We start from the raw sequence: 23576 nt of genomic DNA, 5'->3' as shown, positions 1-23576 counted from the left end.
AGGGGGGGGGGGGAGCAGGGGGGAGGACGGGACGGGACGGGACGTCAGCGCGGCCGGAAGCTCCTGCGGGCGCCCCCCCCGGTTTGGATCCGCCCTCCGGCCCAGGCCCGGGCGGCGCGCGGTACGGATGTATGGGGGGGGGGAGGGGGGCGTTTGTTGGGTGCGTGCACGGATGTATTGGGAGGGTGCAAAGATGCGGGGGGGTGTTTGTGTACTGGGGGCTGTGCAGGGCTACGGGGGGCTGTGCAGGGCTGCAGGGACTGCATACGTGGGGGGGGGGGGTGTTTGCACGGCTTGAGGGGGGTTTTGCACGGCTTGTGGGGGGGGTTGCACGGCTTGTGGGGGGGGTTGCACGGCTTGAGGGGGGGTTTGCAGGACTTGGGGGGGTTTGCACGGCTTGAGGGGGGTTTGCACGGCTTGAGGGGGGGGTTGCACGGCTTGAGGGGGGTTTGCACGGCTTGGGGGGGTTTGCACGGCTTGTGGGGGGGGTTGCACGGCTTGAGGGGGGTTTGCACGGCTTGTGGGGGGGTTTGCAGGACTTGGGGGGGTTTGCACGGCTTGAGGCGGGGTTTGCAGGACTTGGGGGGGTTTGCACGGCTTGAGGCGGGGTTTGCAGGACTCGAGGGGCTTTGCACGGCTGCGGGGGGGTGCAGCGCAGCCCGGCCTCCCCCGGCCGTGCGTGGCTTTGCGGAGCTCCGGCCGAGCGCGCCCGTGGCGGCGGTCGGGGCTACCCCGCGGCGGGGGCTGGGCGAGCGGTGCCGAGCTCGCCCCTCGCCGTTGCTTTCTCCCCGCAGCTCCGGCCGCCCGGGAGGAGCAGCCCCGGAGTGTGTGTGTGTGTGTGTGTGGGAGACATGAGGCACTTGCTCCGGAGCAGATTGGGGAGCGGCTGCGCTGCAGCCCGTGGCACCGAGCCCCAGCGATGCACCTCCAGCTCCTCTGCCAGCCACCTGCTGCCGGGGAGCCCCAGCCAGGAGCCTGCCAGTGGCCAGCGGCGCATGAACCCCCTCAACATCCAGATGCTGTCCAAGACCCTCCACGAGCAGATCTTCCGTGGGGCCAAGGTGCACTACTCGGCGGCGGAGATCCGGAGGAGCGTGGAGCACCTGCAGCGCCATGACCTGTGGGGCAAGGAGACCTCGGTGCTGCCCGACGTGGACCTGAAGCTGCCCCGCATGTACGGGGACAACATCGACGAGCATTTTCGCCTCCTGGCGCAGAAGCAGAGCTTGCCCTACCTGGAGGCGGCCAACGAGCTGCTGCGGTGCGAGCTGCCCCCCATGCCCCCGCAGTGGGCATGGCAGCTCGGCTGGACCCGCTATGGGCCCGACGGGCAAGTGGAGGCTGTCGACTTCCCTGAGGAGCGGGCGGTGGTGTTGGACGTGGAGGTGTGTGTGGCGGATGGCCACTGCCCGACGCTGGCCGTGGCGGTTTCGCCACACGCCTGGTGAGATGCCGTGCCGGGGTCACGCTTGTCGCGGTGGCGGGGGACACACACACAGAGCTTTGGGAAGGGTGAGGGATGCTCCCGAGCAGAGCCTGCTCCTGCAGACCACCGCCGGCTTGCAGGGAAAGCACAGCCAAGCCCCAAAGTGTGGCTCTGGGATGTGGGACGTGTGTGCTGGTTAGCGAGCGCCACGCATCCCAGGGTCACCTCCCTCCCAAGGGGCTCACCCCACGTCACAGTGGGTGCTTTTCGTCCCGGGAACCTCTACTTTATTTCTTAAGGCTGCGCGGATTCTATCTGTCCTCCGCAGGTACTCGTGGTGCAGCGAGCGGCTGCTGGAGCAGCGCTACTCCTGGTCCAACCACCTCACCTTGGCCGACCTCATTCCCCTGGAGAGCCCGGCGGGCGCCGGCTGTGCTGGCAAGCAGGACTGGCCGGAGAGAGTGGTGGTGGGGCACAACGTGGCCTTCGACCGGGCGTTCATCAAGGAGCAGTACCTCATCCAGGTAACGTACTGTGCCATTGCTTCGTGCTGGCAGCTAAGGTTGGTTCCCCAGATAGTTGTTTGCGTTGGCTTTTCAGGGTTATTTTGGAAAATAGTGTTGTGCACAGATACCCCAGGGCTGTGCTTGCCTTGTCCTAGAGAACAAGTTGAGATTTGATCCCTTTAAGGGGCAGTATTCTTGCACCCCATGAAGTTGTTGGAGGCTGCAGGATTGCAGCTGGGGATGTGGCAGGAGCCTTTGAGCAGCTTACAGCCTGTGCTGGGGATGCTCTTGCCCCTCCAAATAGGGGTGCTAAGAGGCAAAGCTTTGCCTTGACAAAAGCAGCCTGAGCAGAGAACTTGCAGCTTTGTAACGCGGAGCGGTGCTTGCTGGCAGCTGCAGGATGCTTGGCAGCACGTTTCTCCTCCAGCGTGTCCCAAGCCATCTTGTTTTTTCTCCCCCGGTGTATCCCAGGGCTCCCGGGTGCGTTTCTTGGACACCATGAGCATGCACATGGCCATCTCGGGGCTGACGGGCTTCCAGCGCAGCCTCTGGATGGCTGCCAAGCACGGCAAGAGAAAGGGACTGCAGCAGGTCAAGCAGCACATAAAGAAAACACAAAGCAAAATGGAGGGACCGGCTGTGAGTAAAGGAACTGAACTTCTGGCAGTGGCCTGGGTGGCAGGGGACCATTTGATTTGGTAACAGGACCATTTGATCCTGTAATGGGACTGTTTTGCCCCTGTACTGGGACCAACTGCTCCTGTACTGGCAGAGTAGGAGCTGTTGGAGCAGCTCTGCTGGGCGAAGCTCTCCCAGACGAGGTGGCCTTGGTTTAAAATGGAGCAGCGACATCCTTTACCACTCCTGATCTTGGCTGTGTCTGGTCCTTGTCCCACACCATCTGACCCCCCCCCCTCCCCACTCACAGATCACTTCATGGGACTGGGTGCACGTCAGCAGCATCAACAACCTGGCAGACGTGCACGCGCTCTACGTCGGGGGGGAGCCGCTGGAGAAGGAGGCGCGGGAGCTCTTTGTGAAGGGGACCATGGCTGACATCAGGAGTCACTTCCAGGTGCGGGCGGCCATCCCAGCACCCTGACGGGCAGTGGGAGCCAGAGATAGGAGCGGGGCGGGCACGCATTTCCATATTTCTGCCCTTTCTCGCGAGGGGTTTGGGCGTGCGTGGGGCTGTGACGTCCCCCATCCTCCTGCAGCCCCGGTGCCTTGCCCTGTGCTGGCGGAGAGGTGGCTGCTTTGCTTGCTCTCACCTGCCTCTGCCCCCAGGACCTGATGTCGTACTGTGCCCGTGATGTCCAGGCCACCCATGAGGTGTTTCAGGAGCAGCTGCCGCTCTTCATGGAGAGGTGAGAGCCACTGAGCTCAGGCTGGTGTTGGCTGAGGGGGCAGCGGGTAGGATCGTGGTCCCTTTGGGGATGGAATGTGGCTTCTCTTGCCCTTGGGGTGGCAGCGGGAGGTTGGGGGACCCCGAACACCTTTTCAGGAGGGACTTCGGGTCCTTCCATGTAGGTGAAAAGGAGTCAACAGCAGCACAGCATGGCCAGAGGAAGCAGATTGGAGTGATGCAGCTTTGGGGTTATTGCACGGGGTTGATTTTAGGGCAGTGATTTGTGTGCAGGGCAGGCAGAAGATACAGGGATCCTTTTGAGTTTAGGGGAAGAGCAGGGCTGGGAAACTAGGTGAAGACACGTTCACATCTGTCATAGTCTGGTGCTTCCAGGGCAAATCCCCTCCAGCAGACACCTGATTCCTCACTGCTTTGGGCTTTAGGTGCCCCCACCCCGTGACGTTTGCAGGGATGCTGGAGATGGGGGTGTCCTACCTGCCAGTCAATGGGAACTGGAAGAGGTACCTGGACGATGCTCAGGGCGTCTATGAGGAGCTGCAGAAGGAGATGAAGAAGTCTCTGATGAACCTGGCCAACGATGCCTGCCAGCTGCTGCATGAGGACAGGTACCCCTGGGTTGGGGGCGTAGGTCCTGCCGCTCGCAGGACAGAGACCAGATGCCGGGTGGTTGTCGTGGTTTGAGCCTGGTCAGCAGCCAACCACCGCAGCTGGTCACCCACCCTTCCCCCTCTCCACCTGGGAATGGGGGAGGGAATTGAAGGGGTAAAGGGAGACTCGCAGGCTGAGATAGGAACAGTTTAATAATGATAATAAAACGAGAACAATGACAATAATAGAAAAATTATAAATGGGCAATGCACAATGTAATTGCTCACCACCTGCTGACCAATACCCAGCCTGTTCCTGGCTAGTGATCCCGAAATACCAATTGCAATCCCGGAAGTGAGAGAGAGCTCCTTCCCGACCACCCCTCTATATAGTGAGCACGACGTTCCATGATATGGAATATTTCATTGGCCAGTTTCGGTCTGGTGCTCTGGCCGTGCTCCCTCCCTGCTCCCTGTGCCCTTGTGCACGGGCAGAACATGGGGAGTTGGAGAGTCCTTGAAGTCTTGGTAGCAGCTGAAAACATCAGTGTGCTATCAGCATTCTTCTCATACCAAACCCAAAGCTAAATCCAAAACACGGCACTCTTCTAGTTCCCAAAAAGGAATATTAACTCTGTTTCAGGACAGTGGTCCATGGGGGGCTGTGAGTGGGTGCTGGGGATGGGAGCAAAGCTGCAGCGTGACGACGGTGTGTCGGCAGGTACAAGGATGACCCCTGGCTTTGGGATCTCGAGTGGGACACGCAGGAGTTCAAGCAGAAGAAGAATCCGGGGAAAAAAAAGAAGGATGGGGACAGGAACAACAAAGCCTCTGCGGAAGTGGCGGGCGCAGACGGATCAGCACAGGAGTGGCAGGAAGGTGGGTGCGGGTGGTCCCTGGGGATGAGGGGTGCTCGAGGGACACCTTTCCACGGGCGCCCAGACGAAGGGACGTGGTTCCTTGCTGCCGGCGGGGTGGAGCGTCACTGGCCTGTGTCCCCATGCTGGGGCACATGTCGGGGGGCTGGTTCGAGGTCCCCGTCCCCAGTGGAGCGGCACAGAGGACTCTTTGCCATCCAGTCCTCCTTGCCCCACCAGACCCTGGTCCCCCCAGTGAGGATGAGGAGCTGAAAGCCCCTGCGAGCCAGGTCTGCCTGGAGCGTCTGAAGGAGACGGTCGCGTTGCAGCCCAAGAGACTCCAGCACCTGCCAGGCCACCCGGGGTGAGTTTGGGATCTTGGGTGTCTCCAGGGCTTGCCCTGACCTCTCTGACCCATCCCTGCCGCTCCCCAGCTGGTACCGCAAGCTGTGCCCGCGCCTGGAGGAGGCGGACTGGGTGCCGGGGCCCAGCCTCATCAGCCTGCAGATGAGGGTGACCCCGAAGCTGATGCGCCTGGCCTGGGACGGCTTCCCCCTCCATTACTCAGAGAAACGTGGCTGGGGCTACCTGGTGCCGGGGCGGCAGGACAATTTGCCAGCAGCCTCCTTGGGGGAAGAGGGCCCTTCCTGCCCGCACAGGTGAGGGGGGTGTAGCGGGGTGCTGAGCTGGGGGCTGCCCCGTGGGGGGGGGGGGGTGGTGGTTAGGAGCTCCCTGGGATCCTGCCTAGGTGCTGCCGCAGGGGCTCGGGCCCCACTGTGGTTGTGCGAGCTCTGCCTTCTCGCCTGCCAGGGTGATCGAGTACCTGTACAGGCAGCACTGCCTGGAGAAAGGCAAAGAGCAGCCCCCGGGGCTGCAGGCTGCCGTGGAGGACGAGCTGCTGGTGATGGATGGCAGCACGATATGGCAGAAGGTGAAGGAAGGGATGGAGGTGGGAGAGGGATGGGGGGGCTGGGCTTCCTCCCGTGTGCATGCAAAAACCAGCCTTGTGTGCGGCTCCAGAGGCTGGAAGTAAGAAATTTCCTTTAATATGTGTGAAGTCACTGGAGTGTTGGTGTTTGACCCAGCTTCCCCCCCGGTCCCTTTCTGCTGCAGATGGAGGAGCTGAGCCAGCTGGACTTGGACATGGAGGAGAAAATGGGCAGAGCAGACCAGAGCCTGGCACAGGTAAAGGGGGTTTCCTGTGGGATTGGGTGGTGGTTTGGACCCTCTTGCCTCAATTTCCCCCTCCTGTCATGCCTGGGAATGTTCCCGGCATCACCTCACATCTCTGGTCGCAGGAGGAGATGGGTGAGCTGTGCAGGCCAGTGGATGTGAAGAGCCATCCCTCGTACCACCACGGTAATGGTCCCTACAATGATGTCAACATCCCTGGGTGCTGGTTCTTCAAGCTGCCTCACAAGGCAAGTTGGGTGCTCCTGGGGCTCTTCCTGGGGGCTTCCCAGCCACCCTACATCCCAGGTCCCCTGGTCCTGCTGCACAGCCATGCCGCCTTGCCTGACACCCCGGTGCTGCAGCACTCCTGGGACCCCCGTGATCTTGCCCCACGGGGTTGGGTGGTGGAAATGCATCTCTGTAGCTGTGGCAGGAGAATGCACAGAGCTTTGCTGATTGGAGTGGTGGCATGCTGAGCCCTGGTACCTCTTTTGCTGCTAAAGGATGGAAACGATAACAACGTGGGAAGCCCTTTTGCCAAGGATTTCCTGCCCCAGATGGAGGATGGCACCCTGCGGGCCGCCGTGGGCCGCACCCACGGGACCAGAGCCCTCGAGATTAATAAAATGATCTCATTTTGGAGAAACGCTCACAAGCGGATCAGGTGAGCAGCTGCCTTCAGCTGAATTGCGGCATCCCTGCGGGTGGAGGCTGCGTCATGGCTGGGGAAGGTTGTGCAGATTCAGGGGTCTCAGCATCTCTCCTGTTTTGCGTCCCCCCAGTTCCCAGATGGTGGTGTGGCTGAAGAAGGGGGAGCTGCCTCGCGTGGTGACCAGGTACGGGGAGGAATGACCCCAACCGGGACCGTGATCCCCTCTGTGCTGCTCTGGGAGGGCTCTCGCAGAGTGATGCTCATCCTCGGCTCTGTCCCAGGCATCCCGACTATAACGAGGAGGATGATTACGGAGCCATCCTGCCGCAGGTGGTGACCGCGGGCACCATCACCCGCCGGGCGGTGGAGCCCACGTGGCTGACGGCCAGCAACGCCCGGGTATGGCCACGCTTGGGTCCTTGCAGGGGTGTTTTGGGGCGCCCTGTGTGTGTTTTCAACTGGTGGGAGCAGCCTGTGTTGGAAATAGAAGTTGGTGCTGGGGCCCTTCTCTTGCTGATGTGCCTTGACTTTGGGAGAGGGGAAGGAGTCAGCAGAGGTTCCTGACCGTCAAAATTTGGTGAAAGGAGAAGAAAGCACTGCAGCACTGGTTTCTGTCCTTCCTCAGGCTCCTCTTCTTCCATACTGGAGAAGCCTGGGAGGAGTAACCGAGTGGGCAATGCCCCATGCATGCATTAAACCTGGTTTTGACATTTAGAGCAAAATTTAGGGGCATAGGGAGCACCGTGCCAGCACGCTGTGGTTGCGGGAGAGAAGCTGTTCCTGTGCCGCTGAGGAGGAGAGGGAGGTGCGGGGGGTTGTGCTGAGCTGGGCATCGTGTCCCACAGGCAGACCGGGTGGGCAGTGAGCTGAAAGCCATGGTCCAGGTGCCGCCTGGCTACTCCCTGGTGGGTGCGGACGTGGATTCCCAGGAGCTGTGGATAGCCGCTGTCCTCGGCGAGGCACACTTCGCCGGCCTGCACGGTGAGCCGGGGCTGCGCCACGTGGGGACGGGTTTGCTGGGTAGTGGGGTAACCCCCCCCCCCCCACACACACACACACCCCACCCCAAGCCTGGTCCTGTTTGTCGTCTCCAACCCCTGCTCCCCTCCCGGCAGGCTGCACGGCCTTCGGCTGGATGACTCTGCAGGGGAAGAAGAGCAACGCGACAGACCTGCACAGCAAGACAGCCGCCACGGTGGGCATCAGCCGGGAGCACGCCAAAGTCTTCAACTACGGACGCATCTACGGGGCCGGGCAGCCCTTCGCCGAGCGGCTGCTGATGCAGTTTAACCATCGGCTGACGCAGCAGCAGGCACGTGAGAAGGCTCAGCAGATGTACGCCGTCACCAAGGGCGTCCGGAGGTGAGTGCTGCCTGGGGAGCGGAGGGGGGAGTGGGGACCGGGACGGTGGCGGTGTCCCACGGGACCTGGGCATGGGTCACTCTCCCTTCCAGGTTTCATCTCTCCAAAGAGGGGAAGTGGCTGGTGAAGGAGCTGGGCCTGGCTGTGGACAGGGCAGAGGATGGATCGGTGTCGGCCCAGGACATTCAACGAGTCCAGAGAGAAGCTCTGAAAAGGTGAGATGCTCTGACCCTGCATGGCTCTGGTGGCATCGGGGTGCGAGGTGGAGGGAGCTGCAGCCCCACAGGTGGTGCACAGAGAAGGGAGATGGGGCTGGATATCCCCAGTCCTCCCTCCCTGCTCCCCCAGGGCTGAGTCGGTTTGAGTGGGGGCGCCTAGTCTCTCCCAGTGAGCAGTTAGCAGCAAGAGGCTGCAGGGGATTTTCTGGCTGCCCCAATCCAGGATGGGGCGTTTGAGGTTCTCAAATGGGGCCTGCAGCCTCCTCCCATGCTTCCAGCAAACCTTCCCTCTGCTCTGCCAGGTCCTGGAGGAAGAAGTGGAACATAGTGGAGCACCGAGTGTGGGCTGGAGGCACCGAGTCCGAGATGTTCAACAAACTGGAGAGCATTGCCTTATCCCCGTCCCCGCAGACCCCGGTGCTGGGCTGTCACATCAGCAGGGCCCTGGAGCCCGCCATGGTCAAGGGGGAGGTAAGGACGTGGCTCTGTGCTGCTGAGCTTTCAGCTTTGCTTGTCTTCTCCAAAATGTTCAGCACTTTTTAGATGCTGGAGACCCAGTAAGCTCTTAGAGCCATGCAGGAAGCTCATTACCCCTTTTCTTTATCTGCATGACATCAAGAAAACCCAACAACCCTGAATTTAGCAGACTTCTTCCAGGAGCTCTCCTGTATTGGGACTGGACCCTGGACCCCAATGCTCTCCTAAAATCCATCTCTGTTTGTTTTCACCAGTTTCTGACCAGCAGAGTGAACTGGGTGGTGCAGAGCTCGGCTGTTGACTACTTGCACCTCATGCTGGTTGCCATGAAGTGGCTCTTTGAGGAGTTCGACATCAACGGGCGCTTCTGCATCAGCATCCACGATGAGGTACGCTACCTGGTCCAGCAGCAAGATCGCTACCGCGCAGCCCTGGCCCTGCAGATCACCAACCTCCTCACGAGGTGAGATGTGATGGCTGTGGTGTCTCCTGGGGCTGAGCACCAGTGCCTCTGGGGTGGGACAGGGCAAGCTCAGGGCACTGGGGTGATAGCAAAGGCGTTAGCTTTGCCCGCATCAAGCTGGCGCAGAGCAGTTTCCTTCTTCTTAAGGGAAGTTGGCAGCGCTGGAGGCTGCAGATCCTTCGTGCGTGACTCAGGTGGCTATAAATGGAGCTCAGCTTCGATTTCCAGAGATAATGTGTTGGCAGGACCAGGATATCATCAGGTTTTGGTTCCTGCAGGGACGGGGCTGATCGTTCTGCTCCGCTGGGATGCGAGCGCATCGCCTCCTGCTCCCTCCCTGTCTGCCACCGCCGCCTGGCAGCAGCCCTTGGGCCTGACTGAGGAGCTGGGAGCCTGAAACTGTCCCCACCCCTCTCCCCCTTCTCTTTAGGGGACAGCAAGGGGCACGGCTCGTTGGCTCTGCTGCCCTTTCCGCAGCGTGGGGCGTTCCCACTGCTTCCCTGCTGCGTGCAAGGTTAAGCTCAGCCTGGAAAGCTCCTGACCTCAAAGGGCTCCCTTCCACCCAGTTCTGGCACAGCCAGCTTTGCCAAATCCCCTTCCTGGCGCTGTGGGGTGTTTGGTTATACGGGAGCCAGCCAGAGCCGAGCTGTTTTCTCCTGTGCTGAGGCAGGGATACAGCAAACAGCCTTTCTGTGCCGGGGCGGCAGGCGCGGCGGGGGCAGGCGCCCCGATGTTCAGGCCTTTGTGCCGGCTCCGGCGTGCACAGGGCTTCCTGCTGGGAAAATCCAGCGTCTGCTCTGGCTGGGAGGATTAGCCAGCGGGGAAGGGCTGGTCTATTCCTTTCTTCCGAGGAGGCTCAGTGTACCATTACTCTGTTCCTCCCACATCCACTTTAGCAATACTTGACCCTCCTGCCACCCAGTACTTAAAAAGCACCTTAGCTTCCAGCTGCTGAGTGACGTGGGTGCGGAGTAACCTCTTGGTGACGGCCGGCCAGGGTTTTGTGATGCTGTGGCTGATCAGAGCCGGGCGGGACAAGGTGAAGTGTGATGTGCAGCACCGTCCCACCTCGTCTCTTGTTCTTCCAGGTGCATGTTTGCCTACAAACTGGGCCTCCAGGATCTGCCACAGTCAGTGGCTTTCTTTAGCACAGTGGACATTGACCAGTGCTTAAGGAAAGAGGTGACCATGACCTGCACGACGCCATCAAATCCAACTGGGATGGAAAAGAAGTACGGCATCCCTCAAGGTGAGCGGTGTCCGTGCTAGCTAACCCCCCTGTAATCCCCTCTGCACCATCCTCCCCAGTTTAGGCAGACCACTGGGCCTAAGCAGCCCTTCCCCAAGGGCTCCTCTGTGCAGCAGAAGCACCGTGGGAGCCCTTTGCTTCCTGACCCATCGTCTGTCCGGCTGGGCACCCGGTGCCAGCCCCTCCCTACCCCTCTTTCCTTCCTCAGTCCCCAAGTGGTTTGTGCAGCTGCCTCCAAATAATTCTGATAGTGACGAGCTGGGCCTGGCTCTGCCACCCCACACCCACCTTCACTTTGTGCCCCTCTGAGGAGCCCTCCTCTGCGCTTTTAACACAGCCCAGGATTGAAATGTTCCCTCTCTGAACCAAGGTGCCTCTCCAGCCTTGTATATTTTGCTCTCCAGACCCAAACTTTTCCAGCCTTGGATGCTTTCTCTCCTTTCCCCCTCCCCCTTAGCCCAGCACAGCTCTGTCCAGGCAACAGCCTTGGCAGTGCTGTGTTCTTCCCCAGCAATCCCAAGGCCTAGAGTCATCCCTGTCTGCACTCAGTATAACCCTCTAACTGCTGCATAGCCAGCATTTAACTCCTGGCTGGGAGCTGCTTTAAACAGCTCCTCCTTGATGTGTGCCAGTGATTTCCCAGATACAGAGAAGAACTTGCTCTCAGATTTTCTTCTCTTAGTCATTGGACAGAGACAAACACTCCACCTTAGGTAACCTTTATTAGGAGTCTTACAGGCAAAGGGTGCTTTCTGAAATAGGATTTGTGTTCCATGGGCAAAAAGGGCACTTCTCGCCAAGAACAAGTCAAATTAAACAAGCGTATTGCATCAGGGTCAGCAAAAACACAACAGCAAAACCAGCCTTGCCAGAAGAAGCTGTCACCTCTCTGCTTCTCCAAGCACCAAGCTTCAACTCCAAGGCAGAACAGCTCATGCTTCCAGCTTCCTCCTGGTGCTGGTTCCTGCGTTCACACCACCACACAAAACAGAAGTTTGAATAAATTTAGGGCTTTTTGTGCTACACGCTCCAAACTAAAGCAAATCACGACCGTCACTCATGTTACACAGTCTCTGAGTGTACTGCAGAACGCAGGGAACTGATTGTCCCATTGTCTTCCAGGAGAAGCACTGGATATCTATCAGCTAATTGAAATAACCAAAGGTTCGCTGGGGAAGAAATGATGACGCTAGAGTGCCAGAATGACAATTGTCCAGAGTGCGTGCCACGGCCTGTCTGTCCTTTCAGAAGATCTTTTGGCAGGGACCGAGCCTGGTCATTTTGTTCCCTTTTTGCTGTAAGAAGGGATGTTCCTGGGAAAGATTTTGATCGCAGCACATTTGAATAGCAGAGGCGCTTTGGAGGGCAGCAGCCAGCTGTAAAACCTGAGAGGGGGGCCAGAATTGCTGCTTTACGTGCCCATGGGCATGAAGGAAGATGTCACAAGCAGTTGGCCAGAGAAACAACAAACTATCATCTCTGTAGAGGCAGCTCTCGGAGCCCGGGGGCAGGAGGCAGCAGCAACCCCAGCTTTACTTTTTTCGCCGTCTCTTCTTTTGGGGTTCCTGGTTCTCATCCGTCTGCTCTGCGGTGCCGCTCTGGAGAGGGAGTAGCAGTACACAGTGTAATTGTTTTTGTGTGATTTAGTCTAAGGAATGTATACCTAATGCAAGAAACCAGATGTGGAGAACAGGATTTAGCTCTTTCCTCCCTAACAAAATGACCCTGCCAAGGGACTCCTCCGGCCTGCTGAGACTCCCCATAGGCCTCCCCCCCCCAAGTCATGCTGGAACTTAGACCAGAGGTTATGAACAGCACAGGACAGGGACTGTTTGTGCTGGATTTTAGTTTGTTGAAACACTCAGGAAAATACGGACAGAAGCACCAATAAAAACCTGGACAATCACCAAAGTAGATGATTGTTTATTTTTTTTTTACCCAGCACAGGTTGTGCTACCTTCACCAGCACTATCTAGTAGAGGAGAGAGGTCTGATGAGAATGCTGCCTTGCAGTGTTTGCCCTGCCAGCTGTTTATCTACAAAACCAGTCTGCATCATGCTGCAAAGGTCTGATGATCCTGGCCGGCCCGTAGGTCCTCAGAGATAATGCTGACAGACCTCTGCTTGCTGAGGCAAACAACAAGGCCTTCAGGGCAGGCTCGCTTCCCTAAGACCAGAGATACAGACAGTTGGTGCATGGAAAAAAAGTCACCCCAGGCAGAGGGCTGGGGTGTAGGGGACGTTAGCCAGACTAACTGTTCACTCCTTTCTGTCAGCTTAGTATTAAAATGAGAGCTAGCCCAGGGGAAACAAACTGTCCTGATTTCACATATACCCGAACAGCTCACACGTAGTTGGCCTCAAACGAGGGGGAAACCCATCGGTAAAAGCAGCAAAATGAGTTCTGACCTGGTCGTTGTCTGGCTCATTTTCAGCATCCTCTGTGTTATGCTCCTGCAACACGCTGTCTAGCATGGATGCGTTGATGCGGAAGTCCCGGGAGGTGCTCAGCTTCATATATTGCATCAAGTTCACCTGTAGCAGCCAAGGTGAAACCCGGGGCAGAGGACATTATGCCATTAGCATCTTCGCTTAGTTTTCTGCCCTGTCTGGTGCTTTGTACAACACTGAGACTGGAGTCCATCACTTCAATGATACAGGACTGAAGCAAAGAGGAGGTGAAAAAGCACCTGCCCACATGTGCTCCAGTGAGCCGTTTATGTTTTTGTAACAGCTGAGTGATTACCAGTCACACTCACTCTCCTGTAGTATCTCATGGTGGTGCCTTTATCTCCTCATGAAACAAGACTGAGGGAATGGGGTGAGGAGAGCTGGCATTAGGTGTGAGTTTCTGGTTGAGCAGAAACTTAGCACACAATTTGAGGTCACAGGCAGTAACGGCACAGCAGGTAGCTAGTGTTGGGCCAAGAGCTTGGGCAAAGGTGGAAAGTGTGGTAAAGTCCTTACGCTTTCCTAATTTGAGCAGCAGTGGAGATTTTAACAGATGGAAGAGCAGTAGCCCTCCACTATGCCACTGTCCCACCTCATTCAAATCACAGAAGAGCTCTGCTTTACGTTACCTTTGATTTCTTGGAGAGATGGATGAGGAACTTCTCATATTGCTCTATTGCAAAAATCAGGTTTGGGATTGGCTTGGTATCCCGAAGCACCTTAGCCTGAAATGCAGAAAGGAGGGTGATAGGCCAGACTTGGAAGTGAACAGTGATGCTGTAGCACGACTACAACGCTCCAGTTTAGAAAAGTGTCTTCAGTAGCCTTGCTCCATACTAGTCCTGCCCCAGAGAGCCTTGCCAGTTTGTTACTGGTTTTAAATTGACTCCCACGATGGATCTGCAGTGAGGCTCTCCTGGGTGGTGTTTCATACTCTGCCTTCAGTCCACAGCCCTGCTGTGCCTGGCAGCCATCAGAGCAAAACTTCCTCTGCTCCAGCTCTGCAAAGGCATCACAAGCATACACCTTCCGGGCAATGAGCATGTTGCTGTTTCACCACATCTTTGCCCTGTTTATTTACCACTACTGATGTTTGTTCCCCATGGTGACTGAGTGGTAAAAGGACATGCAACATTTCAGCCCATTTCCATACACTCAGGGAACAGCTAGGAAGATCATGCTTGTGGCTTTTAAACCCTTACTGTCACAGGAATGTCTGGGACAACTGACAAGCCAGAGGAGATGCTGGCTGGGAGCACAAACAACGGACATAAAAGACCAGGAACCTGCCAGCCTGCTCACTTGCTCCCAACCAAATCATCCAGTCATTCTCAACTGCTTTACTTTAGTGGAATCCATTACTTTAAATGTACTGACAAAATTAAGAAACACTTAAACAGAGTGCAGTATTGGTTCCAATAAATTAGACAATTTCTGTAATTTCATAGCTTACCCCAAATGATAAAATACCAGACAACAGACTATCGAGACTTTACCTTTGTTTCATGTCTGTGAGCTTTTAGGCTGCATTTAGTGAAGGTGGCTTTGGTTTTGTTTTGTGGTAGGGTTTTTTGTTTGGGTTTTTTTTAGACTTTTTTCTGAAGTTAAGGAGAATAAATTTGATTTTTACTTAAAGGCCTAACTGCCAATTTGTCATTGGTAATCTCTAAGAAGCCACCAGGTAATACAAGCCTTGAAGTACAATCCCAAGTTCAAATACAGCCCATGTTCTAATAGAGAGTGAGTCAATCTTACCATGACTGTGGAGACTGAGGCAGCTTCATCCTCTTTCTTCTTCTTTTTCTTCTCTTCTGCAAAGCTTAAGCTCTCACTGTGGATGTTCTGAAGAAAGATGCCAAAAGATGTGGCATTAGAGGGCAAGCAGGGAAGAAAGGCCAGAGAAGTCTTTGCTCTGGCCAGCTAACAGCATTACCAGCTAGATGACAGAAAGGTCATACAAGATACAAGAAGGATGGAATTGGGGGTAATCTCAAAAAAAGAAGGAAGGAAAATCAAATTTCATAATTTATACATTCAGAAATATGTATGTGTGTGAAGTCCCCAGGAGTGGTACTCTGCACACCACACCTTCCCCAATGTGCCACGTCTGTTCTAAAATTCCTCACTCAAGCATCCAATTCCTCTCCAAACAGCTAAATCCCATCTTTGGCACTGCAGTTGCTGGCACCCACATTACTTTGCACTGTGATGACTGCAGCGTTGTTGACCTTTCTTTGCCATTGTGGTTAACAGCAGTATTAATCTCATCCAAAAAAGAAAAAAATGGCATGAACAGAGGTGGGAAAATAGAAGCTAAAAACCAGCTCCCCAAACACTCTTCCTTCCCTGCTCAAGCAGAAATCAACATGCTTGGTCCCAATGGTGCTGAAATGTCTTATGCTATTATTTGACATAGTGAAGCTTGAAATACAAGAAACTCAAATCATGTCAAGAAGATTAATAATCCCCAAAGGCGCCCATGTATTGCAGCTGATACACCACTCAGCATCAGATAGACTGACTGTGATTTTGCCAGTTAATTTAGGCCTTACCTGTACGTAAGTAATGAATGAGTAACACTGCGGGGTCAAATGGGAACCTGAAAGCTTCACCTGTGAAGCAGCAGAGGTTGGTGTTACTCCCAATTCAAGGCAATAAGCCATTTCCTCCAACAATTTGTTCACACTCACCAGCTTTTCTAGCCTTCCTGGAATCGTATTTGAGGTGCTGCGGCAAGCTTGGATATACTGCAAGGAAAACATAAGTTTCCTCTAGGTACACTGTTTCCAGGTAGGGCTCATAGCAGCTCATCAAACGGCACAGTGGAGGGGGGCAGGATTTGCAAGAACTATCCTCCCCAGTGGCCTGCTGTATCCCAAATGCCATGTCTGCATTCCAGAGCTGAGAGCACTAAGGGAATTCACCACCTTGTCTCAAACTAGCTCCGCTGGCCTGTGCTCATGGCACAGTTCCCCCAGGTCTGATGCTTCAGGCCTTCGATGGGAATGAGCAGCAAGGGCAGGATTGCTGGGCACTGCGAGAACACCACTAGCACTGTTCATTGTGGCACACAGCTGCATACAGAAGAACCTACAAAATACACTGGAAAGAGCCACTCCAAGCCATGCACAGCCAAATTCAGCTGGAGAAAAGCTTTCTTTTATCTCCACTGGTACAATTATCACTGCTCCAGAAAGGTCACGAAACTGAGAGCATGAAAGCCAAGAGAATAAGAACTCTGCTCCTGCAAGAGATCAACAGCCCAGTCCTGAGCAAAGCTGCTGCCAGGGGTCACTGTGAGCTTGCTGTAGCAGATGGGGAAAAAGTTTTTAGATCCCAGCCAGCCCACTGTCAGCAGAGCAGCACTCACATGTTTGATGAGGGAGGTGAGAATTGCATATGTCTTGCTGAGGCTTCTCAGCAGCGTGTCCACACAGCTCCCTGCAGGGAGTGCTGTCTGTACCAGCTCATGATAAACTGTCAGCAGAGTTCCCAACTGCAGAATTACACCCTTCTCCAGAGCCTGGGTTTGGTTTGATGCCTGAGAAGAATCTTCTAGAAGACAGATATGAATACCTGGTGAATGTGTGTCTAATGAATCCAGTTATGCAGGTGGGAGGCACAAAAGACCACCTTTGCGTCTGGTGCACAAAGCACCAGTGTGGCACAAGTTAAAAAAAAAAAAAAATCACTGGAGGGATTTTGTGACAACACTTTCTATCTTACATTGTTCATGTAGAACCAGCTCAAAGGAAAGTTTAACCTGCCCTCAGATGATGCTACTTCAAAATCCCAAAATATGTTTTTGTTCTCTATCTTCATCTGTTTTTTGACAAAGGTATAACTAAGAAATGCACCACTTTTATTACCTGATGTGTCTGGTCCCAGACTGGTGAGTTTCTTGATAAGCCAATCCACCTCTTCAAGGACCTTATCAGCCTGACCTAGAACCAGCAGCTAAGAAAGGTGATAGAAACACCAGTAACAAAACAGGTTTTTGGAGGAGTTTGGCACAACAGGAATCTACAAGCCACTTGTAGCAGAGTAGCCCTGGACACTACAGGTTGTTCCATACACACTATTTTGACTCACACAGACAGTAGGGGCTGCAGTCTTGGCATTCACTATGGCAAAATGGGACCTGCTCTCCAATTCTATGTCCTGGATGGAGGAAAACCAGATTCTGGTGAGTAAAACTTTAGCTTCTGTCACATAGTTTGCATCAGAGATGCGCTCAGTCCTGGCCTGACAACACTAAGTGGTGGAGAGTTAGGCTGCTTCTGCATCATACCTGATCTATGTCTCCCAGGCAAGCGTGGATGTCTTGTGCGAGTTCACGCAGCAGACTGACAGGACTCTTGTACAGAACATGGAGACTGAAGAGCAGAGACAGCAAACCCTTGCAGCAAGAGATATCCTCTATGGGGAAGGGAAAGGAAAACAACACATTACTGGGTGCAGAGCTCCCCTAGCTATTTAAGAACATCAGGTGTCCAGTGAGAGAGTCTCAGGTTCAGTATGGATTTAATAGTCTGCATTCTCAGAAACGATACACAGTAGGTGAAAATCCTATCAAAATACTGCAGGTACAAAAGGGGAGTTTACAGCATCGGGCATCCCATATAATATTGCAAGGGGAGGTATGGCACGCTGGAGCCCTCAGCTCATAGGAAAATGATGACCAGAGGCACTGAGGAAGTGCAATATTACTCTTTCCAGAGTATAAATCCAGATTTGAGCAACAGATGTGCTAAATAACGAGGGAGAACAGTCAAGTAAATGGCTTCTCTTTCTTCATCAATGCTAATATTTATAAAGATGGAGTTTCTTCCCTAATACTTGTGTTGATAACCACAATGTCATGGCAATCTGCCACAGAATGGGACCTGAACGTGTCTGCAACAAAGAGGTAAAACCCGGAATAAGACAACAGCAGAGCACCTAAGGTTCTAAGATCAGACCTGACACATCACATCTAAATACGTTCTCTAAAGCTCACTTACCAAGAGCATTTTCTTTGCAAACTTTGACTGTCCACGTCAGAAATTGAAGGAACTGTATAAGGGGAGAAAAGATATCATGGCTTTGAAACAGAACTCAAACCACAAAACTAATGATAAAAAAAATTTCAAGACAATGAATCACAACAAAGGGGGATGAGCAGAGTCCCCTTCTGGCAGAAGGGCACCCTGCCATGCTCTGTGGAGTTCTGCAAGGGACACTCAACCTACTAACAAGTGAAAAGCTGAGATCCAGGAGTGGGGAATGGCTATATATTCCCTTGGACAGAGTAACAGCTCCATTTAATTTAAGGTAAATGATGACTCCAGACTTCTGGCACACTTCTAGTGCAGTTCCTAGCTTGTAAAATTGGGGCACTTTAGAAAATGCCTCCTTGCATGGAAGGAATTAGGCACTCAGCCAGTTTGGAGCAGTCACAAGTCTGCTGGCCTTTTTTTGGCTCTATTCCCACATGGAAGCCATACCACAGCTAGGCTCTGTTAGGAGTCCCTGCTCAGGCGAACAAGTCATTCAGACTCCAGGTGCCCAAAAGCAGGATCAGTAGTAGAGTAGAGTGGGAAGACAACTTGTTCTTAACTGTCCTTGCAAGTGTTTGATAGGAGTGCACTTGATAATGTAACAGAACTGTCACTTTGACATGGTCTGGTCTTCAGGAGAAGGCAGAACATGCACACATGTCAAAGCCCTCAGATATCAACTCTGTCTGATAATCTTCCCACACCTCTCGCCACAACACCTATCCCTGCTAGCCCATGAAGGTCATGAAGTACCTGCTGAGAGGCTGGATCCAGGAGTTTGGACAAAGTGGAGAGAACTGTGATGAGTGACTGTGCTTCCTTGGAGCTGAATTCATCTTCAGCACTGCTGAACTGGTTTACCAGGGACCTCTGGTCATGGGAAGGAAAGACAAAAGTCCCTGCGTGTGCTTGCTTGTTGCAGGGTCATTATAAGAAGCAAATAAACAGAAGCTGCAGCAGATAAGGGAATCAGAAACAAGGAGAATGACAAATAATATAAAAAGAGGACTCTTCTAAAGAGCAAGTGCTGTTTTATATTATGAGTGCTTATGTAGAGGCCTGCATGATTCAGTGTGACTTTTACAATACCCAGGGAAGTTTATGCTGCACTGAAGGACCCTATAGCTCTGTAAATACATGTGCACTTCAATCTGGCTCTGCCTGGCACCCTGAAGAAGCTTTTTTTTAGGGATCAAACTTTTTTGAACAGCCAGTGAATCAGTGTCACAGTTGCTATAGCATACTCAATCCTGTGGTCAAGCAACAGAGAGCTAGCAGCATATTCTGCCAGAATTACCAGTGCTTTGGAACACTTGCAGCACACAGTGGTACTTACCTGAAACTGTCGGATCTGGAAGGCAGCTTTCTCTGTGACATTAATATCTGTTTCTTCTGCGTCACCATCAGTAATATCTGGCAGAGACAGAGAGGTGCAGAAAAAATCTAAATGCCAAGAGCAGAATACAGGATTTGTTTCCAAAAGTGGGAAAGACTGCAACTGCTTACAGCTAGAGGAGGAATATAGACTGCAAAACTGTGGTGAGCACAAAAATGCGTTAAAGGCAAACTTCAAATAGGCGAATGCTATATCAGACCCCTTCTATCCTCTGCTGACAGACTGAGAGCTCTATAAAAGCAGGTAAAAATAACTCTGGAACTTGCCTCTGGTGTGAAAAATTAATGCTACTAAGTGCACCTTGTTACTGAGAGACAGGCACCAGACCCCTCTCTCCCTAGTTATGGATAAAGGGCACTGGGTCTCTAACTGCCCACACATGGGATGGAACACAAAGGCTAGAAACCAGAGCAGAATTGTACCATGTGCCTACCCAGGGCTTGTAGAAACTGGGGGATCCTGGCAGCGTACAGCTGCTGCACCGTGTTGAAGATCCGCAGCAAACCTTCCAAGCACAGCAGTGAAATGCTTTTGCCCTTCTTCTTCCCTGACTCTTCAACAACAGTGGGAATTGAAGTGTACCTCCAAAGCAGAACCCTATGGGATGGGAGAGGAGTTAACATCACATGCTTCAGTAAAGCTGGTTGCACAATGCAAGAACTAGAACAGGGCTAATCACAGATTCTACTCTTGGGATCGTATTTTTAATACAACTACATTGGAAGGTCTTTTTTCTATAGGAAAGTGGAGGAAGAAGAGATCCATTTATAAGATTTTGTTTCAATGTCTGGAAAACAGCTACTGCATTCTTCCTGCACAGCTAAATAATTTAATTCTTTCCAGGTTGCAATCCCATTTCAAGTCTGTCTTTATACACTCATGTCTTCCACCCAGCTTTCCTTCTGTCTTGGACTACCCAAACACTGGCCACTGCTGTCAAATCTGTCAGTGACAAAAAGAGTTTTTCTCTTGGCAGTTTGAATCTGTGAACTGTCAGATATCACTACAGTGCTCTATATAAATAAAATCAGAAAGGTAAAGGCAGACAAAGCAAAGTGAAAAGTTCTGAAGAAAGCTAAATTGTTTGGCCCAAAGGAGACACTTCTATTTGTAGGCAAACATCTTTTTCTCCCGCCCCTAAGCCCACTTCTTCCCTTCTTTGTTCCCTTCTCCTTTCTTCTCATTAGTTCTGTTGCCTGCACAGATGATCTTACTCTATTTCAATGTCCAATCACACAAAACATGCAGCCCACATGTAGTCCTAGTGACTGTAACAAAAATAGCCTCTATTATTTGGGGTGAGATGCAAAATGGGCATTATTCATGGTAGGGGTAATTTGCATTTTGTGCTCTCTGCTGACTGGGATCTGAAAAGACCCCGTGTAGGTATGACCTAGATCCCAAAAGACATTTACATGGTTAACATTCTTGGATTTCCAAAGGATTAGATGCATGAATGTCTTCAAGCATCTTGCAAAAGTCCTAAACAAATCTGTTTTATACTGTAGCTATAAGTGAATTTTAACTTCATTGCATCCCAAAGGGCTCAAGAATCCAGCCTGTAACCATCCTACCTCCTCTGTGACAATGAGTGATGAACCAAAAGTCAGAAAGAGGCTGAAAATGAGAGTTTGATGGTGTTTGGTTCTTCCAGGCCAAGTACTATCATTAGAGCTGTATAATTCACTCTGGCACAGAAACTGTAGTGCCTCCACTTGATTTCTCAGGAGCAAAGAAAGGCAATGATCTCAACCCAGTAATAATAACTGTTTAAAACAGTTATAGCCTGCATTCTTCTCTCAAAACCCTACCTGAGAATCAAAAATCCCCAAAATGCATTGTTGCTTTTTAGGGCTGATGTTTTTACATGCCACAGTGACTCACCGTGTGATTTTGCAGAGGTTCTGAAACATCTTCTCGGGATTTTGTCCATCTGGTCCATCAGTTTGTCCTGTCTCCTCCAGCTGCTGCACTTTCTGCAGAGCTACACTGACAGCATAGCGCAGGAACTCTGTGCTGGAGCGCAGAACTGCCAGGCTCTCCTCATGGCTTTGAGCGTTGTCCCTGAAGAATCAAGAGCACTGTCAGGGAATTGAGGATGCACTGAAAAAACATGGGGATGGCCTAAGAGATTCAAAATCTAAATATGCATTTACAAATAAAATCATTAGCTGAATTCAGGGTGGGAAAGACCCTTTATTTTGGTAGCATGTAGTGAATGCTTGGAGGATAGAGTTCCACCAGCCTTTCCAAATACACTAACAGACATGGTTCAAATTGATGTCTGGCTCTGTTTCATAGAGGACTGGAGCTCAAACGCTGGAGTTTGTTGTCTGGGCAATGGACAGAGGCTCTCTGAGGTCTTACAAGTTATAAGCAAGGTCCAGGAAAGCTGTTTTGTCGATACGAGGAGTTGCACAGCTATGGTTCCTGCCTGGACTATGATGCTTTCCAGACAAGTGCTGTTACCATGCATACTTTGTACAGAAATTAAAATGCTTGTACTGTGTATGCAGTGCACAAGACAGCCAGCATGCAGACACCACAAAAGCAGCTTGTGAAGAGGCCTTAAAGCTATTCCAGATGTGAGAGCTTCTCACCTGAACAGAGACGTGAGTAGAGTAGATACAAAACCCATAGACAGGAAGCTCCGTACAGTTTTGTTGCCCAAGGTAGATTTGTTCTTTCCAGCTTTCTCCTTCAGGATTTCAGAGAGTTTGTTATAACATGTAAACAGGCCTAGGACTTCCTCAAACTTGTTCTTACTGCAATAAAGTAGTAAAGAGCATTAATGGAGAAAATCCAGTCTTATAGTTTCTCATTTGAAGATTCAGTTGCCAAATTACACAATGACACTTTCTAAATCATAAAACTATGACATATGACATCTCCCTGCCTCCCTAACAGTGTATACCTCATCCATTCCTCCTTGACTTTCTCTTCCACAAAATGTGACATCCCATCTCCCACAACATGCGACATTCAAAAGGAAGATGCTCCCCAAGGTTCTGTGAATGTCTGTGCCACAAGGCACTCAGAAAACTTCATTCTGATTCTGTGTTGGCACTATTATCCTGTGCTTGTGATGAGGCTGTACTCCGAAGAGCTAAGTGCAGTATAGCACAGATAGTGCTGGAGGGTAAGATTTGATGTTTTACCTGAAATTGCTAATGTTGAAATTGTACTCAATCAGGACCTCACAAATTCCCATCACCTGAATGGCATAGATGTTATTCTTTACACCGACACCAGAAGACAGAGAAAAATCTGCCGATTTATCCTAAGAGGTAAAGGAAATAAGTGAAAAATCTTTTCAAAACCTGACAAGAACTCAGTGTCTTCTTCCACTGAGTCAAACTGAAAATCTGATTTACCAGTTCAAAGTCTTCCAACTCGCTCTTGATCATTCGTCGTGTGACAGATTCTAGCATGTCTTCAAAGTTTTGCTCAAATCCCACATCCTCCTCCTCATCGTCATCCTCAGCTCCTTGGCATAGATGCACAGTGCTCTTATACCAGGTGAGACAGTGTTGGATGCAGCAGAGCAGATGGGCCTGAAGGAAGCAGCCACACAATCACACTCAGCGTTCTAGTTGGAGGTCACTGGCAGAAGCAGACATAGGCCAGACTGTTACAGTTGGATGCAAAGAGCCATAGCTGCCTTTGGAGGTTCACGTGAGTCTCAAGAACATGTCTATTTCCAGAATGAGGGGATCTGTCATTCTTCACACAGCTACCCAGTTCTACCTTCAGACAGTGTTGTCTGCCTGAGCTTGCCTCTACAGGATGTAAAGACTTAACTCCGACTGCTCTCTCAACCTGGCTACCTCAACTGCTGAAGGAGATGGAAAGAGAATTCCTAAAATGTCTCTCACCCTATTGCTGAAGTGTCTGCTCCCTTCATGGGTGTGCTACTGCAGCACAGCACAGAAGCTTCCTTAGGGGAAAACAAAGTGATTAATTTGAATTTGTTCCCTCGGAAATCCAATGAATCGTTGAGGTCTCATCTCCAACTATTTCAAAAGGGCAAAACGAAAGGGCACATCCTTCCCCCTGCTACACAGACACTGCATGACTATTTTATGCAGAATGAAGTTGAAGGAGAGAAAAAAACCAAACCAACAGGTGAGCTCAATAGAGGATAACAGAACTACACTATTCCTAGAGCATTTTTCACACAGGTCCCCTAAACCACTATGCTAGCAGAGTTCTAATAGATAGCCTGAGACAGGGGTGAGATACCCAGCTCTACTGTCATTAAAGAATTGCTCCAGGCTAGAAGAGGCTAAAGAAACACAAGGTATTCAGCTCATGTAGCAGCACAACTAAAATGCTATGGAACAGATGAGCT

General features: G+C 52.1%; 2 protein-coding genes across 3 annotated transcripts in view; one reads left to right on the top strand and one right to left on the bottom strand.

Annotated features, from left to right (window-relative positions):
• Positions 1–60: 60 nt before the first annotated feature.
• POLG (DNA polymerase gamma, catalytic subunit) lies at positions 61–12245 on the top strand. 2 transcript variants are annotated; one of them, XM_042804015.1, is made up of 23 exons: positions 61–121; positions 795–1444; positions 1755–1950; positions 2404–2571; positions 2861–3007; positions 3220–3299; positions 3724–3906; positions 4610–4767; positions 4986–5109; positions 5180–5404; positions 5556–5676; positions 5859–5930; positions 6044–6166; positions 6422–6582; positions 6701–6754; positions 6852–6969; positions 7416–7551; positions 7686–7932; positions 8025–8147; positions 8453–8621; positions 8882–9090; positions 10179–10339; positions 11462–12245. In XM_042804015.1, the coding sequence occupies exons 2-23, from the start codon at positions 852–854 to the stop codon at positions 11521–11523; spliced, it is 3630 nt and encodes a 1209-aa protein (XP_042659949.1). In that variant the 5' UTR covers positions 61–121; positions 795–851; the 3' UTR covers positions 11524–12245. The 2 variants fall into 2 exon arrangements, with proteins under 2 accessions (XP_042659949.1, XP_042659950.1); XM_042804016.1 differs by lacking the exon at positions 61–121 and having other exon boundaries at positions 599–1444; positions 6047–6166.
• FANCI (FA complementation group I) overlaps positions 11043–23576 on the bottom strand; it is a 25521-nt gene continuing 12987 nt past the window's right edge. The window contains exons 20-37 of the mRNA XM_042804013.1: positions 22600–22779; positions 22384–22505; positions 21826–21990; positions 21110–21289; positions 19659–19822; positions 19166–19242; positions 18583–18699; positions 17794–17845; positions 17082–17209; positions 16883–16951; positions 16660–16747; positions 16161–16345; positions 15481–15537; positions 15343–15402; positions 14546–14632; positions 13420–13515; positions 12749–12874; positions 11043–11937 (exon numbers count right to left, since the gene is read on the bottom strand). Coding sequence (XP_042659947.1) covers positions 11872–11937; positions 12749–12874; positions 13420–13515; positions 14546–14632; positions 15343–15402; positions 15481–15537; positions 16161–16345; positions 16660–16747; positions 16883–16951; positions 17082–17209; positions 17794–17845; positions 18583–18699; positions 19166–19242; positions 19659–19822; positions 21110–21289; positions 21826–21990; positions 22384–22505; positions 22600–22779 — 2019 coding nt within the window. The 3' untranslated portion in view covers positions 11043–11871. The remainder of the gene's footprint in view (positions 11938–12748; positions 12875–13419; positions 13516–14545; positions 14633–15342; positions 15403–15480; positions 15538–16160; positions 16346–16659; positions 16748–16882; positions 16952–17081; positions 17210–17793; positions 17846–18582; positions 18700–19165; positions 19243–19658; positions 19823–21109; positions 21290–21825; positions 21991–22383; positions 22506–22599; positions 22780–23576) is intronic.

The sequence above is a fragment of the Tyto alba genome, unplaced genomic scaffold, assembly GCF_018691265.1.
Source record: "Tyto alba isolate M040663 unplaced genomic scaffold, T.alba_DEE_v4.0 Super-Scaffold_41, whole genome shotgun sequence".
Lineage (NCBI taxonomy): Eukaryota > Metazoa > Chordata > Aves > Strigiformes > Tytonidae > Tyto > Tyto alba.
Note: the sequence above shows the minus strand (reverse complement) of the source record. Positions and strands in the feature narration are given on the sequence as shown.

Bases quoted from the DNA above. Each gene is read 5' to 3' on its own strand.
- POLG (XM_042804015.1), top strand. From the start codon at position 852: ATGAGGCACTTGCTCCGGAGCAGATTGGGGAGCGGCTGCGCTGCAGCC. The intron at 7,933-8,024 runs GTGAGTGCTGCC...TCTCCCTTCCAG, and splicing joins GTCACCAAGGGCGTCCGGAG to GTTTCATCTCTCCAAAGAGG. The intron at 8,148-8,452 runs GTGAGATGCTCT...CTGCTCTGCCAG, and splicing joins CAGAGAGAAGCTCTGAAAAG to GTCCTGGAGGAAGAAGTGGA.